Source organism: Thunnus thynnus, chromosome 12 (assembly GCF_963924715.1).
Source record: "Thunnus thynnus chromosome 12, fThuThy2.1, whole genome shotgun sequence".
NCBI classification, from domain to species: domain Eukaryota; kingdom Metazoa; phylum Chordata; class Actinopteri; order Scombriformes; family Scombridae; genus Thunnus; species Thunnus thynnus.
This window is the reverse complement of record NC_089528.1, coordinates 9,280,399-9,308,183: the sequence shown is the minus strand read 5'-3', so window position 1 is coordinate 9,308,183 and position 27,785 is coordinate 9,280,399. Positions and strand designations below refer to the sequence as shown.

The 27,785-nt window shown below is 38.2% G+C and overlaps 1 protein-coding gene across 2 annotated transcripts; it reads left to right on the top strand.

Annotated features, from left to right (window-relative positions):
* Positions 1 to 7,684: 7,684 nt before the first annotated feature.
* Positions 7,685 to 25,627, top strand: LOC137193811 (transferrin receptor protein 1-like). 2 transcript variants are annotated; one of them, XM_067605201.1, is made up of 19 exons: positions 7,710 to 7,844; positions 9,248 to 9,297; positions 15,470 to 15,519; positions 17,059 to 17,296; positions 17,761 to 17,944; positions 18,125 to 18,350; positions 18,503 to 18,625; positions 18,768 to 18,863; positions 19,361 to 19,500; positions 19,679 to 19,830; positions 19,931 to 20,050; positions 20,242 to 20,327; positions 20,439 to 20,502; positions 21,137 to 21,204; positions 21,367 to 21,434; positions 21,545 to 21,638; positions 21,791 to 22,012; positions 22,219 to 22,377; positions 22,762 to 25,627. In XM_067605201.1, the coding sequence occupies exons 3-19, from the start codon at positions 15,487 to 15,489 to the stop codon at positions 23,002 to 23,004; spliced, it is 2,316 nt and encodes a 771-aa protein (XP_067461302.1). In that variant the 5' UTR covers positions 7,710 to 7,844; positions 9,248 to 9,297; positions 15,470 to 15,486; the 3' UTR covers positions 23,005 to 25,627. The 2 variants fall into 2 exon arrangements, with proteins under 2 accessions (XP_067461300.1, XP_067461302.1); XM_067605199.1 differs by lacking the exon at positions 9,248 to 9,297 and having other exon boundaries at positions 7,685 to 7,844.
* Positions 25,628 to 27,785: the final 2,158 nt, after the last annotated feature.

Sequence of the window (27,785 nt, the reverse complement as noted above, 5' to 3'; positions counted from 1 at the left end):
TGACATGGAAACATTACTTTATCATTGGCTTATTTGTTTAGGCAAATTCAATGTGCTGTGTTCTATTTTTATTGTATGGAAGAAGAATAAAATGGTTCTTTTAATGTGGAAAAATATATTGTCTTACTGGTTAGAAACAGAATCTTAATTAATGGAGTAAACCAATCTACTTGTCCTAATTGGCACCAAGAAAGACCTGAGTTACTTAGTTGATAAATGAAATGGGATGCACATAATAGGAGAAAAAACAATTTAAACCATATAAGTGCAGGCACACACAACACCAGAAACTACATAACTAAAGCCGAGCACAAAAGGCACTAACATCTAAAGGTGCCCCAAACCAGCGTGGGTGATTACATAACCAAAGATGTTAAAAGTCTTTTGGAGCCATACCCTGTGCATAAGCTTGGCTCATGTTTTGAGACAGATAACATATCATTCGTCTCCAGGACCCCAGCTGCCCTCATCAAGGATGAGCATTGCATCAGCCGTTATAGTTTGAGCACCGCGTCTTGGATGGCTATCTTTTACTTCAACATTTCAGTACACTGCACAAAAGAGTACAGTTTCAGTTGGGTTTTGGGGATCCTAATGGACATGTATGATCCATTTACATCCTCTTTTTACCTTTACTTCCCCATAATCTACATTTATGCCTGCTACTGTGCTGAGAAGGAAATAAACATACTGAGAGGTGCTTTTGTATGGTCCTACTCAGAATTATTATTATTATTGTTATTGTTATTGTTATTATCATTATTATTGTTGCTGTTGTTGTTTATAATAATAATAATAATAATAGTTTTATTTGTAGGCTATAGCACTTTTCAAGCTAGGAGCACAAAGCGCTTTCCATAGACAGCATAAAAAACAATCACAAATAAAGAAAAAGAAAAACAGAAGAACAGCAAAATACAAGCATACAATTAAAAGACCATATAAAAGAAATGTCCGAATAAATCATGCAAAAGCTAAAACAAGTGAAACTATTACAATAAACTTAAAATCAGCACAACAGTGCTGTATTATGTCAACGAATGAGACTAATTGTCAGGCAAAAAGACAAGTCTGTAAAAGTGTGTCTTAAGACAGGATTTAAAGGCAGAAACAGTGTCAGCAGATTGAATACTAACTTAACCTGGACTCTGGAACAGCTAGCAGGCCTAACCCAGCAGATCTAAGAGGCCTTTTTGGACAGTAAGAGTTCACTGACGTACTCTGGCGCCTGGCAATGTAAAGCCTTGTAAGTCATGAGTACGATTTTAAAATGGATTCTAAAAGAAACTGGTAACCAGTGCAAAGTGGCTAAAACCAGGGTGATGTGAGAAGAGCATTTGGTCTTAATCAGAAGTCTGGCTCCAAAGTTCAGCAGTCTGAAGTTGAGCTGCAGCTCAGGCACTGAGGCAGGTAAACAAGGTGTTAGAATAGTCCAGGCATGAGGAAATAAAGTTCAAAGCTTAGCTCACTGTCAAATATGACACCCAGGTTCTTAGCAGTCATCTTAATATTTGGGATAAGGGGACCGAGCAGTGGCTGGACTTGATTACGGAAGTGCTCAGGGCCAACGATAAGCATCTCTATTCTGTCTGAGTTTAAACAACTCCATTGTATGGTCTGCTTGTTGCATTCAGAGGCTTTAGTGGAGAGATATAACAGTGTATCATCTGCATAACAGTGAAAATGTCATGACCTAATGGTAGCATATATAGAAAACAGAATTGATCCCTGAGGTATGCCACATGTTGTCTGTGCAGTTGAAGAGATGAATGAATCAAGCGAGACATAAAATGTTCTATTTGACCGATAGGAGGAGAACCACTTCAGGGCTGTTCCCACCCAATCCTTAAGTCAATTAATTAGCGTAGCGTGATCGTTGGTGTTGAATGCTGCGCTAAGGTCAAGCAGCACCGATACAGAGTAGTGTCCAGAGTCTGCAGTCAATAATAAGTCATTTGTAACCCTTAGAACAGCTGTTTTGGTGCTATGTAGCTTGCAAAATCCAGATTGAAATTTCTCAAAAATGCTTTAGTTATTAAGCGCCTCCAGAAGTTGTTCTAAAACCAGGTTCTGAAGAATTTCAGAAATGTGGGGCAATTTTGAGATTGGTCTAATTTTTTTCTTTTTAAACTGATGGATCATGGCCAGGTCCTTTTAGCAGTGGCTGAATAGAGGCTATTTCAAAATAATCTGGGACAGCTGTTTAAAATTTGGAGCAGACTAGGGACTATTTCCTCCATCACTTCTCTGAACAATTTAGCTGGAATGATATCCAGATGATGGGATGAAGGTTTTATGTGTGGCACAATGTTGGTGAGTGTTTCCATATCAACTAACTTGAAGCTATCTAGCAAATGAGGACAAAGACAAGGAAGAATCATGAGAAAAGTTGGAAGTGTGATGTTTTTTTCTAATTTGGTGAATTATACTGAATTTAGAATTGTTTTCATGATTAGCTGTTGCTACTTCCTCATCTATTTTACTTGAAACATCCTACAAGATAAGACAAGAGACAAGATGTAATGACTTAATTGATCCCCTGAGGGAAAATTTATTGCAGCAGTGCAGGAAACAAGGAAACAGATAAGAAATAGGAGTAATAAATACAAACAAAATAAAAAGTCAAGTAAATGGAGTTCAATATATATACAATAGTGCAGTTGTAAGACAACTGTGCCAAGACATGAAGTCTCAGGTAAACTCCAGTGAGATAGTCTACATGTTGCAGCATCATGTAGTCTATCTGTCACATCATATTGTCTCTTACAAGTGTGTAGTTGACACTGTTGAAAGCTGACTGTATTAGGTCCACAAACCACAGATTGTACTGTCTGTGGGTTTCCTCCTGCAGCACTCATGGGTGGGACAGTGATAAGGATATCTTTTCTGGGAAAGTGATGCATTACTGTTGGGCTGGTTAAAGGTGACAGAAAAAGATACTACTCAAGTGAAAAAGGCGGGATCAAAGAGCAAGAGAGTGTGTTTCTACTCAAGAGCATGTATGAGGTTTGTTTCTACAAATCATACAGGAGCTGCTGGATGGACTCAGATTCAGTACACTGGTGTCAATATTGACAAAACCACCTCAAAATGACAAGAAATTACACATTCAAAAATATCTTTTCCTTTCAGCCTAATATCTTTTAGCATTTTATGAACACATGTAGCCTTAAGACTGTGAACCAAGCTCAGTTTGCCTGCCGCTCTTTGTGTATGATTGCCCAGCTATTTTTAGGCAATCAGTAATTCAACCTAAGGTGGAACAAAATTCCATGACACTAAACATGCTGGCCAGAGAGGGTTTTGTCTGTGCATGTCTGCACATGGTTATACTTAGGTAAACAGTAGATTTTCCATGGGTCTCGGAAGAAATCTTGGTTTTAGTTGGTCTGGTTCCCTCCTTGCAGGTGTGCTTGTGGTTGTGCAGGACTGTCTGTGTCAGCAGCTGCATAATCATAGTTTCCTGAGGAAGAAAACCTCCCATGGCCGAACACACCAAATCTCATTCAATGAGGCAAATGAGTGCACCTAAACTTTGAGTCTCTATGGATTGAAGTAGGTCAGGCATCTGCTCTGCTTGGGCTTTTATCAGATTACTGTCACAATGAGGTTTTAAGCTTAAAGTGTGAAACCCTACAACTGATTCATGCTTGAAATAACATAAGGTAGAGAGAAGAGAAAGGAACATATATATACCAACCATCCCCTCTATTTTTTGGTTTTGCATAACAAGAACACAGGTGTTCTGTGGTGCATCTATTTACACTTCCTCTGTGATAAATACAACCTGAAGATCATTAGCAGTTTCAGAATCAACCGAGCACCTGGAGATATGAAAATATAAATTAATATTTGCAAAAATGAATCAAACCTTAGTGAGAGGAAGAGAAAGAACAAAACAAATCTCTTTCCTGCCTTATAGGCATCTTGGGTGAATATGTTATCATTAAGTATATTGTACAGGCTTGTTTAGTCAGATCCCTGGACATAAAACTTCATCCAGAAAAGATTATGAATCCAGCTGGGATTGCTGTGAGACCACCTTTGTTTGCTTTTCTCAAGATAAATGGATCTCCACTACTTTACATCCTACAAAGCCTATGAGGAGAGAAAACAGTTTTTAGTGGGATTTTAAAGAATCACGGGAAACAGAAGACATTTCTTTCTCATACAGCCTTGACCTCCTTCAAAAATCGAAAGGTTTTTCTGAGATCAGTGTGGGCTTCATTAGCGGTACAGTTATACGGAGCATTTCAGCGAAGTTCATCTCATGGTTCATCGTTCCCATATTTTTTGGTATGTTCCTTACTATGTCTTGATATGCTTAAGAAAGACCAAGAGTCTACAGCCATTCAAGTATGGGGGCCCAAAAGTGTAATCGGAAATAAACATTTTTCTGTATTTATTTATTACCCCATTATTGAAAAGTATAAAAGTCTTTATTAATATACTGTCCATTAATCTTTTTTTTTTTTAATTTATCATATTCATTTATTTATTTCCAGTGTCACTTTTTGGCCCACATACTCTAGCAGATCTGTGAGACTGTGTTTAGGCACAGGCGTGTTTTGAACTAAATGTTTACACCAGCATGCTGACATGCTCATAGTGACTAACATTCTGACATTTAGCAGTTAGTTAGTTGAGCCTGTTAGCATGCGGATATTTGCTAATTTGCACTAAACAGTGGAAGTGGATGAGAATGTCATTACTTTTGCAGGTATTTGATCATAAACCAAAATATCTGAAAATAAAAGAATTGAAGTTTTAACCTGATGATGGTGCCAAATGAAAATGTAAGGCCTCGGAGTTAAGAGAGTCATTAGAATTCTTTGTCTAGTGACCTTGAATATCTGTTGCAGATTTCATGGCAATCAGTTCAAAAGTCCTTCAGTCCTTGAACAGTGGTGAACCGAGTCAAGTTTATCTGCAGATATCATACAGCATAAAAGGAAGTCTGGCATCTGTTGTGAGTTCCTCAAATTTAACATATATTTAAATATAATCCTACAACAGAGTGAGATAAGCTTACTTCACTTTACTTGGTTTCTGTTAACATTTAAAAACAAATAATTTTTTCTTGTATTTCAGCTTCAAAATGCAACCGTTCAGTGATGTCAAATCTGTGTATTCACAAAACAGGCTGTTGTTGAGTATACCAAGGGAACTTAAGTGTTGCATGAGGTGTTTCTTAATCATTTCAGCAAAGTGGTTTAATCTTGCAGTCTATGAGTCTGTGTGTGCAATGTGTGCACGTGTTTCTTAGTAATTTTTTTATAAAACCCAGATATTTCCAGTGAAGTCCAGAACCACCTCCACCTTGCATAATATATTTTTCTTAGAAAATGTGTCCTCCACTGCTTTTGCACAGTTGGAGTATTGTTACAGCGCCATGAATGGCAGCTACAGATACTGTGAGAACTGTTAGCTTGCTGTGCTGTTCACCTCCAACGTATCCCACAGTGTTAACAATTCAACCAAACAACACAGGCAAGCAAGGGCACTATTACATACTGTTTGTACGGTCTAACACTAATCCAGGCCACATTGGAGTGTCAGGTAATAATTACACAGAAAAAAAAGAGACAATTAAATCCACTCTGACAACCGTCTCTATAGTGACTTTACATTCTTGGCCTTAGATTGCATGAAACTACAACAACAACTTGATGTAAAAAATGCTGTTGAACTTTCAGAACTCTAAATCAGTCTCTAAACTGTGGGACTGTCTGTTTCCAAGAGAGGACAGATATAAATTCCCTTCATGTCCACTGTTTTGTTTAGATGGAGATATACAGCAGCTTTTTCTAAATCTAATCTTGGGTATGAACCTGGATGTTTAACAACCAGTGGACATATTACATGAGTGAACTTTAAATTTCAAAGCAATGATGGAAAGTGACACAAAATGTGGGAAATAATGCTGTGGGAAAATTATTAAAAACTAGGCTCAGACCACCCAATGACTGGTTTGAACAAAATACATGTTAGCAGCCTGGCACCAGGCATAAACATGTAATTACTGAGGACATCCAAAAGAGCAATTATAGGGACAGTAACACAACTGTTTTTGTTCAATAATCAATTATTAAAAGTGACGGCAAATAAATACGATTGCAAAACCTGCAATCAAAAAAGAAAAAGAACAACATGTTTACAAAGATTTACTAATAATTTACCACCACTGGCGACTGCTTTGCCCCTGCCCACCTCAAATACCCAATCACAGGAGTGGCTGATCTGTCAACACTGTCTGTATGAACACAACACTGGGTGATATAATAACCAAATTATCAATATTGCCCCCATTTTAAGTTGCTGGCATAGGATTTGTGTGTTTTTCAGCCTTACCACTAAATAATTGACCAGTGTTGGCGTCAGTAACAGCAGGTTGTAGATAGTACAATAATGTACCATATTACCGCTGGATATTAGCTCTTTCTAAAACATGACTGATGTGACTCAGACAACAAGAAAAAGCCGAATTTGTCCCAGACAACTAAACTGGAAAAAATCTGTGCCTCTGACTTAGTCAGCACAGTCATGACCAAAACAAATAGGTCTGCACTTCCTTTCCCCTTCTCTCCTTAAGCTGATATTTTCACAGCTGCAGCATAAAGACATTTTTTGTGGATTCTGGGGTTTGAAAAGTTAACAGTTCTTGGCACCTGGGAATTATGTTTGTTCTTATTTCAAGGTGAGCAGCAGACAGAAAGTCAGGGTTTGTGTGGTGTTGCCAATTTGTCTATGACCCACTGGGGGGGGGGTTGGTTATTCATGGTAACCCATGGCTGAAATAAACCCCTGGCTTCTTCCAGAATTAAAATACTTATTACTTACTTACTAATTACTTATTGTATAGACAAAAGTTTGTCTCATGACATGCAACATTTATTGTGAACATTTCATTATATTTGACCTTCGATTTACTCCATAATATCTCTCATGGTATAGCTGTAGATATATATATATAGGACTTATAGACTATTATATAGGGTGTGTTAAGTGTCTGTGGTACTCAGTCAGTAAGATCAGTGGTGAAATAGTGAAAGTAAAACTCAATAGTTCACTATAAAAAATACTCCATTTAAAGTAAAAATCATGCGTTCAAATTTTTACTTGGGTAAAAGTACACAAGTACTTTATACACTGTTGGGTAGTTTTATGTAAAGCAATGCATCATATTCATGAACTCACATTTTCAATACATATTCTTAATCTGTGAAATAACCAGTAACTAACAGCTGTTAAATAATAATTGTAGTGGATTTAAAAGTACAGTAGTTCCCCCTGAAATGTTGTGCAGCAGAGGTATTAACAGCATAAAATGGAAATACCCATGCAAAAGAACAGTATTTGAGAACATGTGCATAGGTGCTTTCCACCATTAACACTGACCTTATCTTAACCTCAGCGTTGTTTTGTCTTATGTAGAGCAGTACAGTCTTAATTAGATCTCTGCTGTTACTAGCCTATATGTTATCTTCTCCAGTCTATAACGACCTTATAATAGTTTTCACTGCACAAGACTAGCGTAAACATATGTAGTGAGGGGGGAAGCGCTTCTTCATATGCATGTAGATTCTGTCAGTTTCAAGAAGCACATGTGGCTCACCTTCACAAACGGACAGGATCTGACATAATTTATTGGGCGCCAGAACACACCTAAGGAAGTGACGTAAACAGCCACGCTGGCCAATCCGATGGAGATAAAACTACGAGAAGCATGGTCAAGGACACCGGCTGAGCAAGAGCGATAGCAAGGAAGCAGCCTGGAGGAGAAACCTCGTGTCAAGGGGGTGCCACTGAAGAAGTCAGTCGGTTTTAGCAGTTTTGAAGCGAAGGTGAGAGTTTTATCCGTGACAGACAGTTCATTGCAATAGTTCAAACTGAGCTTTAGAACTGTTAAAGCTAATTATACTAAAGTACTAACGTTAACCACTGTTTCAAAGACTGCCATATGGGCGAACCTATGTTACCGTTTTTATCTGGAAAGTGTAGAGAAATTGCGATTTATGTAACATATTTCCAATATTCTATATCTTATCCCTTTACTAACATTTGAATGCATGCTACCCTCGTCAATGCAACGCTAATGCTGTCGTGTCAAGCTTGTTCAACTGAAGCATGCGGCAGCGGAGGCGGTCACGCCACCTCCTCTGTCGTAGCTGTAACCTGGTTGTTACACATTTCCTCCCTATCATTCAGTATTTGAAGCGGTCCTCTCAGCGTTTGGCTGTCACGTTGCCATTGAAACAAAGGCGCCATAACGAAGGAAGCCAGTAGTCACGTTCAACAACCTCGGCTTGGTGTGCTGCACTGCGCCGGTGTTAAACACGTCCAGTTTCTATGTATGACTCGTCCTGCACTGGGCAATGGTGTCACTAGGTAGACATTACAATGTCCCTGTTTACTGACCTTGACAGGCAGCGGCATAGATAAGCTATCTCTACTACAACATCCATGGCTGTAACCTCCAGTCTAGACTTTTTTTTCCCTTCAAATATGCCAATCTGCTTGTCCACTTTTTTAAATTAAGTGAAGCTAAGCAGCTTTTTCCCCGTCAAATGTGTATGACAGGAACTAGATTTGGTTATGGATGAGTTCACCCGAAGGCAGCATAGTGTGATGTTAGTCATGACTAACATACCTAACACATTGTTCAGACTAGCAGCAGGTGAATTTGACAACTGTTGTGCTTTAGACATGCTCTTCTCTGAAAAGATCAATTGGCTCTCATGCATTTTAGGCTACATGTCAAACAGCTTTAACCACATTAAGAGTCCTCCTTCTGGGTTTAGTAGAATCTGTAGCGTCATTAGTCATTTGAATCTTTCGTTTCTGACTCAATTTTTGATCAGCCCCTACCACAAAGATTGGTGTGTATTTGGCACACATGCACACTGTGGTGCCACCTGGTGGTGATGGGGGTGGGTGGGAGGGGGGGGTCTTGGATGTACAGTAGAGCTGCAACGATTAGTTGAAAATTAATCACAAAGTACTCTACTCTACTCTAATATCCAAATTCTCTGATTAAAGCTTCAAATGTGAATATTTCCTGGTGTATTAAGTCTTCTATGAAAGCTAGCTAACTTGATCGGGACAAAAGATACTTCAGGAAGTCACCTTGGGCTTTGGGAAACATGTACTGACATTATCAGACATTTTATAGACCTAATGACTTATCATAATTGAGAAAATAGTTGACAGATTAATCGATAATTAAAATTAAAATCATTTTTCTCAGCCCTAACGTACAGGTTGGACCTATTGCTGACCACCAGAACCTGGATTTTAGTAAGAAAAACTTGCTTAAAGCTAAAGACTAGAGGTCATTGTCTTTTCTGCATAGAATACAAATGCATCCAGTGTTGCTACTCATGTCTATAATTTAGAATGTGCTGCTGTTTTTTTTTTTTTTTTTTTTTCTTTTTTTTTTTTTCTTCCAGAATACTCGTACCAGCCTAATAAATGGGATTTGCCTGCCTCACTGTTCTACTTCTGGCTCACTTTCCCATGAGCTACTTGGAGCTTTTCTCCAGTGTGACTCTCACATGATTTGCCACTGCACAATGACTCCTACGCACCCCTGACCTCTCCTCCTCTCTTCTCCTGTTACCCCCCTGATGTTCTTCTCTTTTTCTCACCATCTCTTTTTGACTCCCACACGTCTTTTTTTTTTTTTTTTTTTTCTTGCAAAGTTAGTTGGAAAGAGTTCTGAAGCAAGAGCCCTGTAAGATCAGACCAAATTCTGATTCAGTGTTTATTAAAAAAAAAAAAAGTTTTTACTGGGGATTTTGGTCGGTGGTTAACAAATAAATTTTCAAATAAATCAAGATATTAAAAAATATTTGCTGCTTGCTTATAGACATCTATATCTAACTGAGTTAAGTCATAATTGTCATTTTTAGAAGGGTGCATTTGAGTGTGTACATTTATTTAAAGTAAGCAGGCTAATTGGTTATACATGAAGTGTCATATGTTCGGTGCAATGCAGCACACTGGAGCTTATGATGTGAGTTATAATTGAGGCTCAGTCTTTCAGCTGTAGGATGTTATGCTGCCTATGATATATATCATAGGGTGCATGCAACTGTGTTGATAATGACTTGTGGGTTTTGTTCAGTAATGCAGTTCTAGAGAACCGTGTGAAAGCTGCCATATGTTGTTTTTATTGTAGATCTGTATCAACACAGATAATGAGTCTCACTTAAAGTGGAGCTTGGTTCGTTCTGTATCTACGATTTCTCAAATGATTTGACTTAATCTCATCCCTTTTGATAGGTGCATATAATGCTCAAAAAGACTTGTCCTTTGTGAAACGGTGCCATTGTCTCTGATGGTTTTTACTTCCTGATTTTCGTGCAAATTTCCAGTTAAAAGTTCAGACACTAGTCAAACAGGTATTTGGACACATGGCTCCACATGAGCAGAATTTCATAGAAGCCCTTACTGTAACAAGAAGAAAGAAGACTAGTATTACCAGGAAGGAGTCGATTATGGCTCTTCTTGGAATGAAGAAGTGATGTTGATCACACACACATTAGATGAAATCACATGCCGTTTTACAAAATGTGACAACAGATTGTTCTTGCATGAATTGAGGCATTGCTTCACTACAAGATTGCTGAGCAGTTTGACTGTTGCGATGTATATACATGACAGTACAAAAATATTATGTTAAGTATAGGTATATTTACAGCCTGACCATCTGCTGATGGCAGAGCCCTTTAGACACATAGGCCACCATAATGATAGTTATAGTTATGGTCATGGTAGATGATGTTGTTAAGACAACACTGATGAATAATGATTATGTAGTAAAATGTTGTGAGTTGTTAATGACTAACTCTTGACTGTCTCGTACATGTTCACACTTGCCGTGTTGGTTCAAACCAGTTAATGTAGTAAATTAGAGTGATTTTAGTTACTGTATCTCAATGACTCTCAACTGAGTTTACAACAGTGGTGTTGTACTGCTGGAACAAAAGATTTCTTTGCCAAAAAAATTATGAAATAAAGGTTACCTAACCTCGTATCAAAGGGATTGGTTCAGTTACTGAGAGCACTACAGGGAAGCTACATTTGCAAAATGTTTGACCAGGGAAACCACACAGGACTTCACCGCTCACACTGACAGTGATCTTTAGTCTGTGTGTTGGCCTGTGCAGTCCTTGAGGAACTTAAATCATGCTTATTAGCAACTGGCTTTGATTGCCAAATATGCTCTCTTGTTAAAGCTCAGGGGACCATGCTGTCCTGCTGCCCTCATTTAGCATGACTTTCTTACAGGTCATGCCTGCCAGTGTCGTTCTCAGAAGGGTGTGAACCAAGTTTGGTCATATCTCTTCTGCACACATGTATCCAAGAACATGGCCGCCCTCAAGGACATAAAGCATGTCCAATTGGGATCAAACTGTAGTGTTTATGCATATTGTGTGTGTACATATGCATTTTCGATGTGTGTTCCGTTAATTGCTAATTTCCATAGGTCTCTCAACTGAAAGATTAGCTAATCTGATTAAAGTATTAGCTTCACTAAGGCCTGGTATGTTTGGTATGTAAGATTATAGACATAGCTCTGCCCACCTTAGTGAGCAATTAGCTTTACAAAGCAGCTAAGTCTCGTCTGATACCACTTTTTAAAGTCCATATCCGTCAACCATGTGTTGCAAAGCAGGCTATGAATAAGAAAAATGTGAGTTTACTCATTTGTTTTAGTTTGACCTTTTCGAGCCAATGTAGGACTGTATTTAGTGGGGTTCCTACAACCTCTCAAGGTTATAGTCGAGTCATGGGGTGATCTGAGGCCACGCCATGTTCTAAACTTAGCTAGCAGTACTTCATAATGCCTGGAATAGCCAAAGTGTTTTCTGAGCTGTGTTATTGTATGGCAGGGTTCCAACATGTGTGCAACCTCATTTGCTTTATTGAAACACTGTTGTAGTTCAAGGGTAGGCTCTTTATCTATGCTATCTTGAAAACATGCAGTTGGAGTTAAGCAAGGCCATGCTTTGGCACTGTAAATTGGGGCAGGCAAGCCTGCCTGTGTATTTGTGTCCCCTTGGCTCACACTGTTTGCCCACACAAGCTCTCCTCACGCAATGTCCAGTTTGGGATGTCCTTCCAGTGGAGCTTGTAAATTGGCCCAAAGGGGTCATTAAGTTTTTCTGCTGTTGGCTGTATAGCCCATGTAAGAACTGGAGGAAACCTCAGTGTCTTTGTCTTATCTTATTTTCAGTCTTTGCTTTACTTCTGTTTCATGACTTTGTTTACTCTGTTTGGACAGTTAGGACACAATACACGAATAAAGTTGTGAGCCAAATTAGGCCAAATTTGGAGAATGTGGTTTAACTTGAGCCTATTGTCAACAAAGCAGTGTTTTATTCTGTCGAAAGATCAGTCAGTGTGGTAATGTTTTAACCCCTGAGGCCATATAGTTCCCACATAAGTTGATTGTTGAGAGTTGTTAGATAAGCCAACTCCAAGGATTGATAAGACCCAGGTTTTTTGAGAGCTTTTGGTCTGTTTTGTTCTTTGAAAGTCAGGCAGGTTAGGGGAAGTCACAAACTCTCTCTCAGTCAAATCAACCTGTCTGCTCTGCTCACTAGAACTGGGATTAAAGTTTAAGAGTTGGTTTGCTTATGGCCGGTTGGTTGGTTTTAAAGTGGAACTCTGTTAAACATTGGTAGCTATTCATTGAAACACCTTAGTTAGAGGAGTTTCATAAGGTCAGTCATGAAACATATTTGCATATGCTTTGATTTGAATGGTAATTTGGTTTCCATTCATTTGGGCGAATAGATGAGAACAGAGCCCTCTATAATCCACCCAAAGATATAAAAAATGCTTAATATTATAGATTGTGTTAGTGATTAGGTGGTGTCTTGGTAAATTAATTGGTCAATTTAAATCTGATAATTATTTTAGCACAACAAACCATTTATTACATTTTTTAACTCCATCCCGAATGACTCCTTAAAATCAGAATTTCTAAGCTACGTATTCACCAAGAGATGGAAACCAAACAACAAGGCACAATTCTCTAAACTCGTTACAAAGCCTAATAATGTTTGTTTGTCTATAATGATTCCCTATCAGCTATTATACTTTCTCTTTCCAAACTCATTTTTGCTCTCTACATTTAGATTATTAACCAGAGTAAGGGTGGGAATCACAGATGAACTCATGATACAATACTATCATGATATTCTTCCCGCAATAACGATACATCACAACAAAGGCGATTCTGCGATACACAATATATCACAAAGAAATAATGTACGATATATCATGATATCTGTAACTAAAGAAAGGAAAAAAAATTCAAAGAACAGGAAATGGTCAGTGTACAGTGTTATTAACAGTACATTAATTTGTCAGAAAAGAAATGCCACCAAGTATAGTATTAGTATTGTAGTATTACAGCACTAATATCTTCAGCCTCAGTCTGTGCCCCTCATAAAAAGCTGCTGATAGCGTTAGCAAGTCTGATAAGAGACAACAGAGAGGCAACATTGTGCTAGTAACCCAAAGATTTATTAGTTTTCTGTGGCAGTAAATGCAACACACGACCCGCATTTAACTAACTGTGTTATATTCAGAGCTTTACAGCTACGGCTACAGCTACGTACTGATACTCCCCCACAGACACACACACACACACACACACTGGAGAGCCTCTTGTAGAGCCACTAGCTAAGCTACAACACAGATACCACAGAAACACTTACAAAGGGCCATAAACATACTTCTAGTGACTGTCAAAGCCACAGGACTTTCTGTGTTTCCAGCGTGGACACGGAGAGTCTGACAGCAGCAGCTCATGGCTGGTTATTTTGCTTGCATTTCTTCTTCATTGTCATGTACAATTGCCATCCATCTGACCAGTCTGTTCAGCGCCTCCATAAGGAAGTGGAGGATAGTGGTAAGCCAAAGTAGCTTAATCAATTTTAAGCACTTGTCCTTTGTTTAAAATGTATCAATACTTGACGCCAGTGTATCATAATGTATTGCGAGTGGAAATATTGCGATATGTTGCAATATTGATTTTTCTGTCCCACCTCTAATCCAGTGTTTATTATTACACCAGGATTGTTGTAACTTTGTACTAACATATGGTTAACATCCCTTTTGTACAAACCATATTTGAACATTAAAACCAACCCTTCCCACCATTGTACTTTTACCGTGAACAAGGAAATGATGCCACTGTTGTTGGTTGGGTGATTTCCCAAAAGGGTAAAGATGTCATTGCAGTAGAATGGCTGCAGTGCTGTTTTTGCAGTCATATCAGTTAACAAGTACGCTTCCAGTGAATAGGGGATTCAGGTTTTAAAGCTGAATATAGCAAGCTTTCATTTCACGCATGTTTCTTAATCACCAATTAAAACAGTCTAATTCTTCTCTTTACATGTGTTACTACGTGTATATGTTATACCTCCATACCTTATCATCACAAAAGGGTATGTTTGAGTGTGTGATAAGAGAGATAAGAGAGTCAATCTTGTTTAGACTTGACCACTGAAGTCATTTACAATGTCTACTACTAAATTGTGTTTTATACTGACATTACCAACATTACATTGTATTTGGATAGTTAACTTGTATCATGAATTAAGCTAATACCTCATGAGACAGTGTAGTCAGTTGGATTCACAAGGTCACTGTAGTAACCTTAGCCAGTGTTCAAAAACAGCAGCGGAAGACCATGAAGTGACCTTGCAGTGTCCAAGTGTTAAATGTCCGTGAATCAATAAAAATTCACTGAGTGGTCAGAAATTCTACACAATGGAATTTCTTCTCTCATACCTTTTTTTATTGTACATTTATAATAAATATAGTCATTCTTTTGATATGCAAATGATTATGTGTAAGAACTGTGCATAAAAAGCAAAACATGTGAAAGGAAAATGGTTCCACTTTCCACGTGAAGCACCTTACACAATGAACCTCCCTCTGGAGGATGATCACATGCATGGCTCTTATTACATTAGTTATGGATTGCAATATTTAAGAAAATATACAGAAGACTTGCATTTCAGGTCATGTTCTTCTGTTAAATTTGAAACCTTGCTTTGTTTGGCTTCTCCCTCGATCATTGAAGCGAGTGGGAAGCAAGTTATTCTGTTATTGTATTATTCTGGCAGTGGAGTTCGCATGGAGGCATGGAGCCTGTGTTGACCTGTGCTGGACACTGGTCTTTTGTGCCCTGAAACAGTGGTGCCTTTCTAGTTAGCAGCAAAGGAAACCCCATGGTTGTTTAGACAAGAGGTGGGGCGCATTCTTTCGACACCCCATTATTCCCAGAAGTGAAACAGTAACACACTGTAGGGAAATAAAATCTTAAAGTAATATTCCACCTGTGTTTCTTGAGGTATAAAACATTCATCCCTTGTAGACTTGAAAGGTGACTGTTCTGATAATCATACTAAAAGTCTAACTTTTCTTGTTCGCTTCGCTTTTTTAGATTCCTGTGAAGCAGCAATGGACCAGGCAAGGTCAACAATATCGAAAATTGTGAGTATTGTTATCAGTATTATAATTTTTAATCCTAAAAGAACAAACCTGTCTTTAAGGAATTATCCTCTCCATAATGGGGTGTTATTGTTACACCCTCTGGAATGACTATTATTGAAGTGCCACATAGCATAATTGAATGTTTTTCTTTTCATCTTGGGAACAAATACTTACTGCTTATTCTCGACACCATGCTGAGTAATTATTTGGGACTTGGAAGTAATTTCAGTGCAGTTGATGACTTATTATTTTAAAAGTACTTACATTGAAGTACGTAGTAGAACACTGCAAGAATTACAAGTTAGAAAAAATCTGCACCACTTTCTACAAAGGCATGTTTTTATAAATGGTTTATAATTCACTGCTTTCAATCACTTAAATACATTAACTGTATCAGAATAAATAAATTTAATAAATCATTAATTCTTTATAGATAAGTAATAAGCCTTAAATAAGAAATATGGAAACCTACAGCTGTTTTATCAGTGAAGCATTTTATCAAAATTGAGCACACTTTTGCACTATTCACATTTTCTTTGTAACTTATTATAGATCCATTGAACTAACAATTAACCATGAGCTGATAGCAAAGTACACATCAGTCAATGTAAATGCCAAGAAAAACAACACAACAATCATGTGCCAAGATGGATATTCAACATATCCATGAAATAAGTGACATGCATCACTATAGAATGTCAAACAGCTGTAAAAACAAAATCAATCTTTGATATCTGAGGGAAATAACAGAAGGTAGGAAACTGAAACTGAGTACCACACAGTCGGTTCCACTAATGGAGAACTACCTCCTGTTTTTCTGTAAGTAGGTGGGGAAGATTTTTAACACAAATTGCAAAATAAATATTATTTAACTTTTTTCATTTATATTTTATTTTCTATTAACCAGCATAATACATTTGTATAATTTTATCACAATTATAAAATGATTTTTTATTTTAGTTAGTATGTCAAATGTAATGGAAATGGGGAGAAGTTCCTCCTGGTAAGAGGAGTGCCTGCAGTTTCCCACAAATGCTGTATATTTTTTATGCAATAAAGGAAGCCTAACTAACAGTTAATAAGATGTAAGCAGACTTCTATTCTTTGGGAAGTCGTCTGGTCATTCTAAGGCTTTTTTTTTTTTCAGATGGTACATGACTGAATGGTCCATTGAAAGGGGTCTTCCTGATGCATTTCAGAGCTAGCTAAAATAATAGGAACTAATGCTGGAGGTAGATGATGAACAACATATAGTATCCTCAAAGCTATTAATGACTTATTACAGATCAAATAAGCATTAATTAAGGATGTATTCACATAAATAAAGCAGTTAGTTACAACTCATAAACCTGGTGTAAATTATGGCTTTTTTGAAAGGGGTACCAAAAACTGTACAAACCACTCTTGGTAATAGATTCTAGCTCATGCCCTGGAATCATAGGTTCCACTAACAATGCATAATATTATCTGCTTTGTATGTGTTCCTAGTTAAATGAGACCAAATTTTCTCCTCATCCCTGCATTGCTCTGTCATTATAGTTTAATGGGGAGCCACACTCCTACACACGTTTCAACTTGACCCAGAACATGGAAGGGGATAACAGCCAGGTGGAGATGAAGCTGTCATCAGACATGGATGAGGAGGCTGGAGAAAATGGCGTGGGGGCCCACCTCAGTCACAACGCCAACCGCAAACCCTACGTGGCTCAAAAACTTGGACGCACACCCAAGAACCTCTGCTTCATGGCAGCCACCACCCTCCTCATCTTCATCATCGGTAAGAGGGGATAGTTGACTGGAGCAGCTGCTTTTAAGTTGGCAACTAACATAACTTGTGGAGTCCCTTAGGGATCAGTCTTAGGGCCACTACATTTTTTTTTTTTATCCAACCTTTGACTCAAAACTAAACTTTAAGGCTCGTGTAGGGCATTGCCACCGTATCTGCTTTTTATGTCTCTCTTGAGCAACACAGAGAGACTAATACAAACATCTATCTGTAGCTTTCAGGCTTTGGCATTTAGTAGTTGATTCAATAAAATGTATTTTACTGGGTGTGAGTGGAGTTCCTTGGGTGGTGTAAGGTAAACATAATTTACAGTACTGTCATTGTCAGTTGGTGGTATAGAATTTCAAAATGCTGACTGTGTGGTTTAGGCTATAATTTGATGCTTTTAGTCTGTCCTTGGCTCTTCGCCCTGTTCCTCCTTGTCATTGTTCATTTGAAACTATTGCTACATTCAGGATACTTGATTGGCTACCTCGTTCATCGGAAGAAGGAAGTGGCTCCCAGCTGTGCAGCCTCCGTGCTCCCTTTTGCAGAGGCTGCCGCCCACGAGACAGGTGCTGCCCCCCTCATGGACTGGGATGTTGTCAAAAAGCTCCTCGCTCAAAAATTGAGTGCATCCAACTTCGAAACTGCCTTCAGGTAAATGTAAACTCCACACACTGCCTGTGGAATCTGCTGTGAGACAACGTTAGCCTCTCCCACAATAACTGTTCTTGCTAACTTCTTCATTGGCACTGCATTTTAAAAAGTGAATCATTTTCCCTTGTTTTCTTGCCCCCATTTTCTTTTCCGCTCATGTTTTATTTCCTCCTATCCCAGTGAATTTTCCAGTGTCAACCACCGGGCTGGTTCTCCAGGTGATGAAGATCTGGGGGAAAAGGTACACAAGAGGTTTAAAGAGTACGGCATGAACACCTGGACTGATGAGCACTTTATTAAGGTGCAGGACCTCCCAGCTTCCGGCTTCAACAAACTTGTTTTCAAGAACGGGCAAGAGGAGCGGCTAGATGGATTCCTGTCCTATAGTGCAAATGGAACAGTAACGGTAAGTCAGTAATCCAAATATGAAAATAATCAGGAAAGAGAAAAATGCAGTAAAATGATTTTGTTCAATTCAATTTGCAATTCATTCATTCTGTTGTTAACAGTAACAAAAAACAATGGGGTAAAAACCTTTTTCTTTTTGTTTTGGTCCAGGGTGCCATCCTGTATGCATACTATGGACAGGAAAGTGACTTCAGGTTGCTGCGGGACAGGAACATCAACCTTAATGGCAGGGTGATGCTGGTCAGAGCTGGTAAGATCAGCTTTGCAGAAAAGGTGGGTGCTTTTCAGTAAGAACTAAGTAAAAATAATATCCCTGTAAACTTTTTTCCCTATCTTTCCCTTTTTCCTTAGTCAGTGTAAAGTACATGCTTTTGTATCATTATTTTTCCATTACCATTTTCCTTTGTGTTTACAGGTAGCCAATGCTGCCAAAATGAATGCTTCTGCTGTGTTGATCTATGCAGACCTTGCTGATTACTCTATCGGAGATACCACTCAGCTCTTTGGACATGTGAGTGTGGACAGTTCTGTAGCTTCATGATGGAAGATGAACTCCACTGGAGAGACATATTTTTATTTTGGATGTTCATATTTAAGAGCATACCATCAACTGTTTGCATACATATTTAGTTTGTTCATTGTACTGAAGACATGAAATATATCAGACCGCATTAAAGGTACTCTGTGGAGTTTTTGACCAGTAGTGGCGTCGCCATGGAGCATTTTCTTTTATTAGTGGTTATATGTAATGTAGCAATATGGGACTAAGGCTTAAAACAAATCATCAGCAGGAATATTTGATTTCTAATAGGAGTAGAGAAAGAGAACAGAGTGTAGAAATCATTGTATAAATTGTGTGTCTTTTAGTTCAGCCTAAACGTTTGGCTACATGTTGCTGGGAAAATCCTGAGATTAGTCTGGAACAAAAACATTAAACATGTAACTGTCAAAGAGGTAAAACCTACTTGGACTGTATGATGATTTCTCCATCTGTTCTGTCTCCCAAAGGTCCACTTGGGTTCAGGGGATCCCTACACCCCTGGCTTCCCCTCCTTCAAACACACCCAGTTTCCTCCTGTCCAGTCTTCAGGCCTGCCAAAAATCTTGGCTCAGACCATCACCACACGTATGGCTAACAGTATTCTGATGTAAGTCTTGTGTACACTACAGACCATCTGAAACAATTCACTAAAAAAAGATCACAATAAATGCAGTACCTTGTCTATCAGCTTCAGATATTCCTCTTTCCTCGCTCTGTGATTGTCTTCTACAGTTGGCCCTGTCATAGATTACATAGAGTAAATGTTTGTTGTCTGCATCTCACAGGAATCTGGGGGGTCAGAGTGTGCCACAAGAGTGGGGAGGTGTCACCAAACTGGGAGATGAGAATGATGTCATTACTGTGGAGGTCAACAACGTTCTTGCTGAGAAAAAGATAAATAATGTCTTTGGGGTCATCAAAGGGTTTGTGGATGCAGGTACAATGATATGTTCATTCAACAAATGTACTATGATCAGCCACACAGTGTACTTAAAAGAATGTGAATGACATGTTGTGTCATTGTGTTTCTATCTTAGATCGATATGTGGTTATTGGTGCCCAGAGGGATGCATGGGGTCCAGGTTTTGCTACATCAACCGTCGGAACCAGTGTCCTTGTTGAGCTGGCTCGTTCCATCTCAGACATGGTGAAGAACGGTAAGTCACAGGAGACTGCTGGTCTTTAGTTTATTATATATATTGAAGGAGTTGATGCACACTTCATATCTCATCTTACCTTATATCTGCCATGGAGGACCTGAAGAAAGTCATTGGATATGCCTTTTCAAGATCTGTCAAGCATTTTCTGTTCTATTTTTGCTAATGCTCATCTGTTACTGCCTTGACAGATGGATTCAAGCCAAGGAGGAGCATTGTGTTTGCTAGCTGGAGTGCTGGAGAATATGGGAGTGTTGGCGCCACCGAGTGGTTGGAGGTGAGAATGACATGATTTTTGTACTTAAGGCTCAGCATTTTTTTTGATCATCAGCTTTAACACAGTAAAGATGCTGATTGGTGTTCGTAATCTTATCTTTTGTATATCCAGGGTTATCTGTCTTCTCTGAGCATGAAAGCCTTTTCCTACATCAACCTGGATCGCGTTGTAACAGGTATTTACTGTCATTGTTAGAAATATCTTCCATCATCATTCTCCCCCCATGCACAATATCACCATTTATTTATTTATAGGGGACAGTGCACATTAATCAACACTAACATTTCATCAACATCAATGTAAATGTGCTGGGATTAGCTCAATAGCTAACAATCAACAACAAACCCTATAATGACATGGGTATAGAAAACAAGTTAGAGTTAATAAAAATACATCCTTTATGAACACACATCTGAGTGGATTTTTACCATATTTTAAGTCTGATGCTAAAAAATGCTATATGCAGCACAGTGCTTCATCTCTATAAGTAGGGTACTCTCAGAAAGAAAAAAGCTGATTGTACAAATTTGCAGCATCTATATGGGACCATACAATCACCTCTGTCAACTGTTCTTGTTTTCCTGGACGTGCTGTCCATGAGTTTAACAAAGTGTCTTAAAGGAGCGCTGCTGTTCCATCCATTAAATATAACTCCATATACCGTATAAAAATTGGCATAGTATCTAAATGATCTCTGAATGAAATGAAAGTTGTAATATTAATCAGGTTTGTTTTAGACTACTATGAGTTTTTGTCTATAACGTGAAATGTGATTTTCAGAATGACTGAATTTAAGTCTCCTTTTCCAGGTCGGAATGGGTTTAAAGTAGCGGCCAGTCCTTTGATGTACAGTGTGATCGAAAATGCTCTGGCAGAGGTAAATCCACAGAAAGTAGACTTTTAATGAATGTGAAGTCAATTTAATAAAAGCCTGCAGTATTATTAGTTGAATACATATTAATTCATTTCATTCATCAATTTTTGTGAATTTCTGTGAATGTTAGGATATAATGTACAAACACAACTGTCTTCTCCGTAGGTGAAAAGCCCAAGCAGTGATGTGTCTCTGAGTTCTCAATATGGAAAAGGCAACTGGGAGTCGAATGTGTAAGTTGGTGTTTATACATCTCCATGACATCCACGCTTCTCTCACTAGTATCACATTCACAACTACAGAGCAAAGCTAAATCTGCATTTTGCATGTGTTTGTTTTTCAGGATGGAGCCTCTGAAATTGGAAAATGCTGCGTATCCTTTCCTTGCCTTTACTGGCATTCCCTCTGTCTCATTTGGGTTCACCTCTGGGAATTCAGTAAGTTAGCTCACTGTACTATCAGTAAAATACATCTTTTTGAAGCAGACACTCATAATCCAGGACAACCTTGTACATTGTGTTATTTGATCAAAGTCTGAGTAATCCTTTCCTAACTCTAATCCTCAACACATCTTGATTTGCCTTCTCAGGAGTACCCGTACTTTGGCACATTGCTGGATACCCGGGAGAAGTTGAACTCGGCCACGTCTGGCCAAGTTCCTCAGTTGGCTGAAATTGCGGCCCGGTTTGCAGGTCATATGGCACTGAGGCTGGTCCATGACCATCTGCTGAGGATGGATGTGACAAAGTATGACAAGATGATACGTACTCGTGTGGCTCAGATCAACAAGAAAGTCAAGGAGGTTCAGAGGGTAGGTGTCCAGTTGTGATCCTGGAGATTCAAAATCAAGTTTTGTAAAGTACCAGATTTACCTGTTTTTTAATGCCCTATGATTAATTTCATCACTACTTTTTGTCTAATTGCTGCTTTGACTGTGTAACTCAAATGTATCCAGAAGACGCACATGAATCTTGTGGTGAACCCTAAATCACCCCTGTGAATCTTCTGTGTTTCCAGATGCAGCCCCATCTGCTGCCCAAGACTCTGACAGTGCAGTGGTTGATCTCAGCCTCTGGCTCCTACAGCCGAGCCTCTCGCAACCTGGCAGCAGACATCCAGAACAGCGACTTGGAGGACATCGAGATGTGCCGCATCATCAATGACCGCATCATGACGGTAAGACCTGTAGAGCACACATCCTTTAGATGAAATGAATGATCAGTTTTATGGGCTGTACGATCTTGCTTTTAAAAAAGGAAATTGTTTTATTTATTGAGCTGACAAACTTGTATTTTGAAAAAAATCCTCTTAAATTGGCTCATCAGAAGCACTCAGAATGGTGTTTCTGGCTGTAAAAATTAAAAATGGCCTGCACCTCTTGACGTACCAGTGGAGAGAGGCAACAAGAGAATAGGACATTTTTAGTTCAAAGGTTATGTTTCTTAGACTCAAGGTAATAAGGAAAATAAAAACATTAATGTTAAGCATCATACAAAACAGTATTCCAATGACTTTTACGAAACCCGTGTTTATCCTGTGCTCCTCCCCTCATTTCTGTAGGTGGAAAAGAACTTCCTGTCACACTATGTGTCCCCCAGAGAGACTCCTTTCCGCCACATCCTGCTTGGCTCTGGCCCGCACACACTCCAGGGGCTGCTCAACCACCTTGAAGCCCTCAGGAATGACAACCCTGAGGCTGAGGCCGACCTGTTCCGCAACCAGTTTGCCCTGGCGACCTGGACCATTCAGGGCTGTGCCAACTCATTAGCAGGGGACATCTGGTCTCTGGATAATGAAATCTAAAAATCCTCACACCATTGTTAATGGTTTGATCCAACTACCACAATATGAAAACCAACAAGCTGTTATCATTAACAAAAGTCGCAGTTACACAGCTTTTCAAATTGGCTGCACTTGATTCAGGAAATTATAAAAGTCACCATCAGATCACCTCTCTTCCATAAATTTCAACACTTTAGTTAAAAGCTGCCTCATCTCACTTCTGACTGAAATTCTCCAAAAAGCCAAACATTAATGATATTACTTAAGCCTTCAGCCTTAACACACAGAAGTTTCAGTAGTAGGTCAGTACATATTTCCCACTTTGGAAAGAAAAAATCTTAAATAATTGTGGTACTTTAATACCACATCTTGAATACTTTGGTGCTAGTAACGTTTACCTTCAAATGCCAATGTTATGTGGTAGTACTACATAAACTAGTGTTACCCTATGAATGAGTTGAATGTAGTGAAAGTGATGCTTATTCAGCACAGTATTAGGTCAGAACCACAGGAATGGCTGTGTTTGCCATCTCAGATTAATAAAACAAAAGGGCAGTATAATACAAGAAACAAATTACTCTGCATTCGTTCACCACGAAGATTACAGTACAAAAGTGCTGGTATTTCTACTGCTGCTGTAGCCTAATTTCAAACCTGAGCTGGTTAGTGTTAGTAGCTATAATTTCATACTGTGCTGAAATATGCTACTCATTTTCAGAGATTCAGACATTGTTGTAAGGACTGAAGAATAATTTGCAATAACACGGCAGTTGTGTTTCACAGAACACGCCTAAAAGTAGATTTGGAACAATAAGCTGTCGTTACAAGACATCGTTCAATACTTGTGCTGCATTAATCTTTAACGAAAAGTCCTAATTACATGCAACAATTATAAAAAGTATAAGATAGAAATCTGAATTTGTCTATCATCTGAATTATCCACCTCCTTACATTGAGGGCAAATCTCTGTAGGCCTCTCAAAACCTGAGGGAGAAGGTCTTCAACCACGTGGCACTGAAACAGAAATCGTACGTCTATTTATTGTGTTATTTATTTATCAGTGGCAGGGTTCACTATAAATAGTTTTTTTATTGCCTTTTTATAAGAAATGTATAATTATCGGGAGCAGTGCCTTCCATAATTATGACAGTTATACTGTCGAAATGACAAAAGCAGCATCTGCTTAAAGAAGTGAACATGTTGACCGACGGTCGGTACCGAACACACAAGAGCTTCAACAACTGAGGTCATATTTTTGTCTACTTAACTGACACTGGATTGGTCTCTAAGGCAAGGCCAACTCGCATATCAAACCTATGACAATATTCACTGAACAACTCAGGCTGTTGGTCAGTACCGGTCCCTTGGTACATGCACACTTCTCATCCTGACAACATTATCGGGAGCAGTGTCTTCCATAATGTGAAAAAGAAGAAGGTAGTTTTTGCCTACCAGTGTGTATCCGTATCGGAGGCAGTGCCCTCCATATTTCACTGTAGGGGTGGATGTTTTTATTATCGGGGACAGTGTTTCCCATAATGTGTAAATATACAATACATTGCTACACAATGCATCATCTTGCGCATCATCTTGAGATCTCTTCTATGATTCACAATGTACGTCTGTGGTTTCCTCTCAGACAGAATCACAGATCTTGAAAGAGTGATTTTCAACTTTAGCTCTTATAAAAAAAACATTTCCATCTGTTTATTAAGTTGAAGGATCTGCGTGTCTGTCTTCTGTTCTGGATTTCTGTAGTTTTTTCTCATTTTTAAATCAAATCTTTTCTTTGGGCTGCATATTGAACTGCTATGGAAGGTCTTTTTTACTTCCAAGAGAACATGATAGAAATGTGTTTGGGACCACTGTGATAACAGTGGTGTGTTCCATAAAAGATCAGCAATCTGCAATGTGGGTTTTTGTTTTTAATGATCCAGTGTGAAAGTACATTCTATCTTCTATTTTGATGTGTTCATTCATTGTTTTTAAAGAGATTTAAATGTGCCTTTTGTTTCATCACTGCATTATAGAGCCGAGTTTCTTCATACAGTACATTGAGGCTTTTGAGGATGTATATTTGGCTTGTTTTTGTTTAGTTTTGACACTTCTGTATTTCTTTCTTTTTCCTGTTGTCTGGTAGAATCAAGTTACTGGTGTAAAAGCCTGTCATGCTACAACACATTTTAGATGAGAATGAAAGAAGGATAATGAAAATAGTGAAACCTGAAAGAACAAATGTATGACAGTAGATGACGAGGTAACCCCCTCTCTCTTTTTTTTTTTTTTTTAGCTAATCTGGTCTCACTGTCGCTAATGATATCCCTCAGTAGAAAAACCTGATCTGTTAATCATTCATAGTCTGAGTGATTATGCTGATCTGCTGGGTTGTCATGAGACATGTGCTGGAAGTTGCATTTATGAAATTTGCAAATTACTGAGCAACAGCTAAAAAAGAAACTCTTCTATGAGAATGCAGACACAATTGGTCTTTATTTGGGAGGGCTTTCAAATTCTGTCAACATGGATAAATGTGTTCCAAAATTATTGTTGAAAATATGGATGTATATTTCTTTCCCCCTTCAAACTGTATACAAGTTTGTTTAGCTTTAAGTTTTTGTTGCTGCAATAAACAATCACCTCACAACTGTTGAGTCTTTGAATGATCATTTGGATAAAACTGCTTTATCACTTGCTTTATCTGCAGTGTCCACTTTTAAAACTTCCTTCAGAATTGCATGACTGTGGGTTATAAATAAAGCTTCAAAAGTCTGGTAGCATGTCCTGAACAATGGCCCTGTACACACTGAAATTCATGTTCTATTTTGGCACATGATTCTAAAAATGTCTTTTACTTTGTATACTTACTGCTGTACAAGTCTTTGGTTTATACAAGCTGATAGACATGTAAATAATTCATGTCAATAATTAAAATATTATTCAGTGATTGCAGAACAGTCCGTGAAGACCCTCTTGAGACGGAGGTGACTGCACAATACAGGATAGAAAATATAGTTATGACAATCTTTGACCAGATGATGGAGACAAAATAAACTAAATATATCTAAATAGTAGAGATAATAGTTCGCAACTGTCATCTGTATTCTTTCAGAAATGAATGATCACTTATGAAGTGTAGTTTTGGATTTAAATATGAAGTGACTAGTAGTGTAGTAATTGTGCCTTTTGGGGCTCATGTTTTGATTGCTTTTGGGTGAAACAGCAGAAAAAAAGACTAATTCATAATTTATTAATTTGCTGAGGATCTCATTGCACTCTTCATACTGTCTGCGTCCTTTAGAACATTGTTCATAGATTATAAATCTAAATACTTTTTATTAGTGACACATTCCTTTGAGTGGGCGACAGACGTGAGAGAAACAAAGAGCTCTCACTTCCCTGCTGATGCATTATTTCATCACAACGTTGTGTGCAAATGCAGACCAGTGTTAGAAATTGAAATTTGAAGAAAAGTAAACGATAGAATAGAATAAAAAATGTATTATGTTAACATCCACCCCACCCCAATACTCATTAAATCATTCAGCGATTATTGTGTGTTACCTCAGAGTTTATCCAAACGATGGACACATTGTTCAACCAGTCGCAACACAGCTAATCACATCGTTGTGGATTTAAATGGTGTAAAAAAAAAAAAAAAAAAACGGTCAGAACTGCATCCAACCATGTTCTTCACAGATTGTCTCACTCATAGATGAACATTTCTTTATCTATAGTCACACACACACACACACACACACGAGCCAATGAGATTGTACAGCGTGTGTGCGCACGATACAGAGCGTACAGAAAGTACTAAATCTAATCTATCTAAATCTAATCTAAATACAGAGTATCGCCCAATTTCAGCTCATAGTTGTGAGTGACAGATCAAACATCGGAGTTCCGCATCACGGAATAACAAGATAAGGCAAGATTCGTATTATTGTTGCTGAATGTTCAATCATTCTTTGTATATTTCTGAAGATTGTTGTCTTGTTATTCTGTGTAACTACACTGAGAGTCACTAAGAGTCAAATTGCTTGTATGTGTAGACATACTTGGCCAATAAACATGATTCGGATTTATGAGATAACGTTACGGTTCTTTACTGTTGAAGGCGCGGGCAATTTTGATTAAATGTTAATTGATTGTTAGATGTGTCCAACACATATAGTCTGATCTAATTAATGTCCTATAATGAAGTTGGAAATTGTGCAGCTGTTTGCTGTATGTAAGACTTCGGATTTTGTCGGGCCAGTTGTTGAATAGCGACAGACAGGAGCGCAGTAATTTTAAATTAAGTCATTATTAGTGTTATTTATCATGTTATTTCATCATTTATCATTAATACTCTACTAATAATAGACTAAAACATAAATTAATAGGCTACATGCATACACATAACTGATGATGGTCAATCTCATATTTTGCAGAACCTTTATAGTCAAGTAGGCTAACATTAATAATGACAAATAAATAGGACCTTTTTCAGAGCTTATTTACAAAAGTTAAAGCTATTAAGCAGTGAAATGCTCTAAGCAAACCACCAAACAAAAATGCATTATGCAAACCCTGGATTCTGTCTTCCTCTAAATTAACTCAAAATGGCTAATCTGAATTATATAGTATACCATACAATATATCATATACTAATATAACAAGACAATTAGCCTGGAATTTTTTGGATAGAGAATAAAAAACAAGTTCTGACCATTTTTAAGGCTGTTAAAGTCATGGACTTTGTTCTACAGAACAAACTGCAAGGTGTTAGGCAATACCTGCCATGGTACACCAATATAACA

Bases quoted from the DNA above. Each gene is read 5' to 3' on its own strand.
- LOC137193811 (XM_067605199.1), top strand. From the start codon at position 15,487: ATGGACCAGGCAAGGTCAACAATATCGAAAATT. The intron at 21,639-21,790 runs GTAAGTTAGCTC...TTGCCTTCTCAG, and splicing joins GGTTCACCTCTGGGAATTCA to GAGTACCCGTACTTTGGCAC. The intron at 22,013-22,218 runs GTAGGTGTCCAG...CTGTGTTTCCAG, and splicing joins AAGTCAAGGAGGTTCAGAGG to ATGCAGCCCCATCTGCTGCC.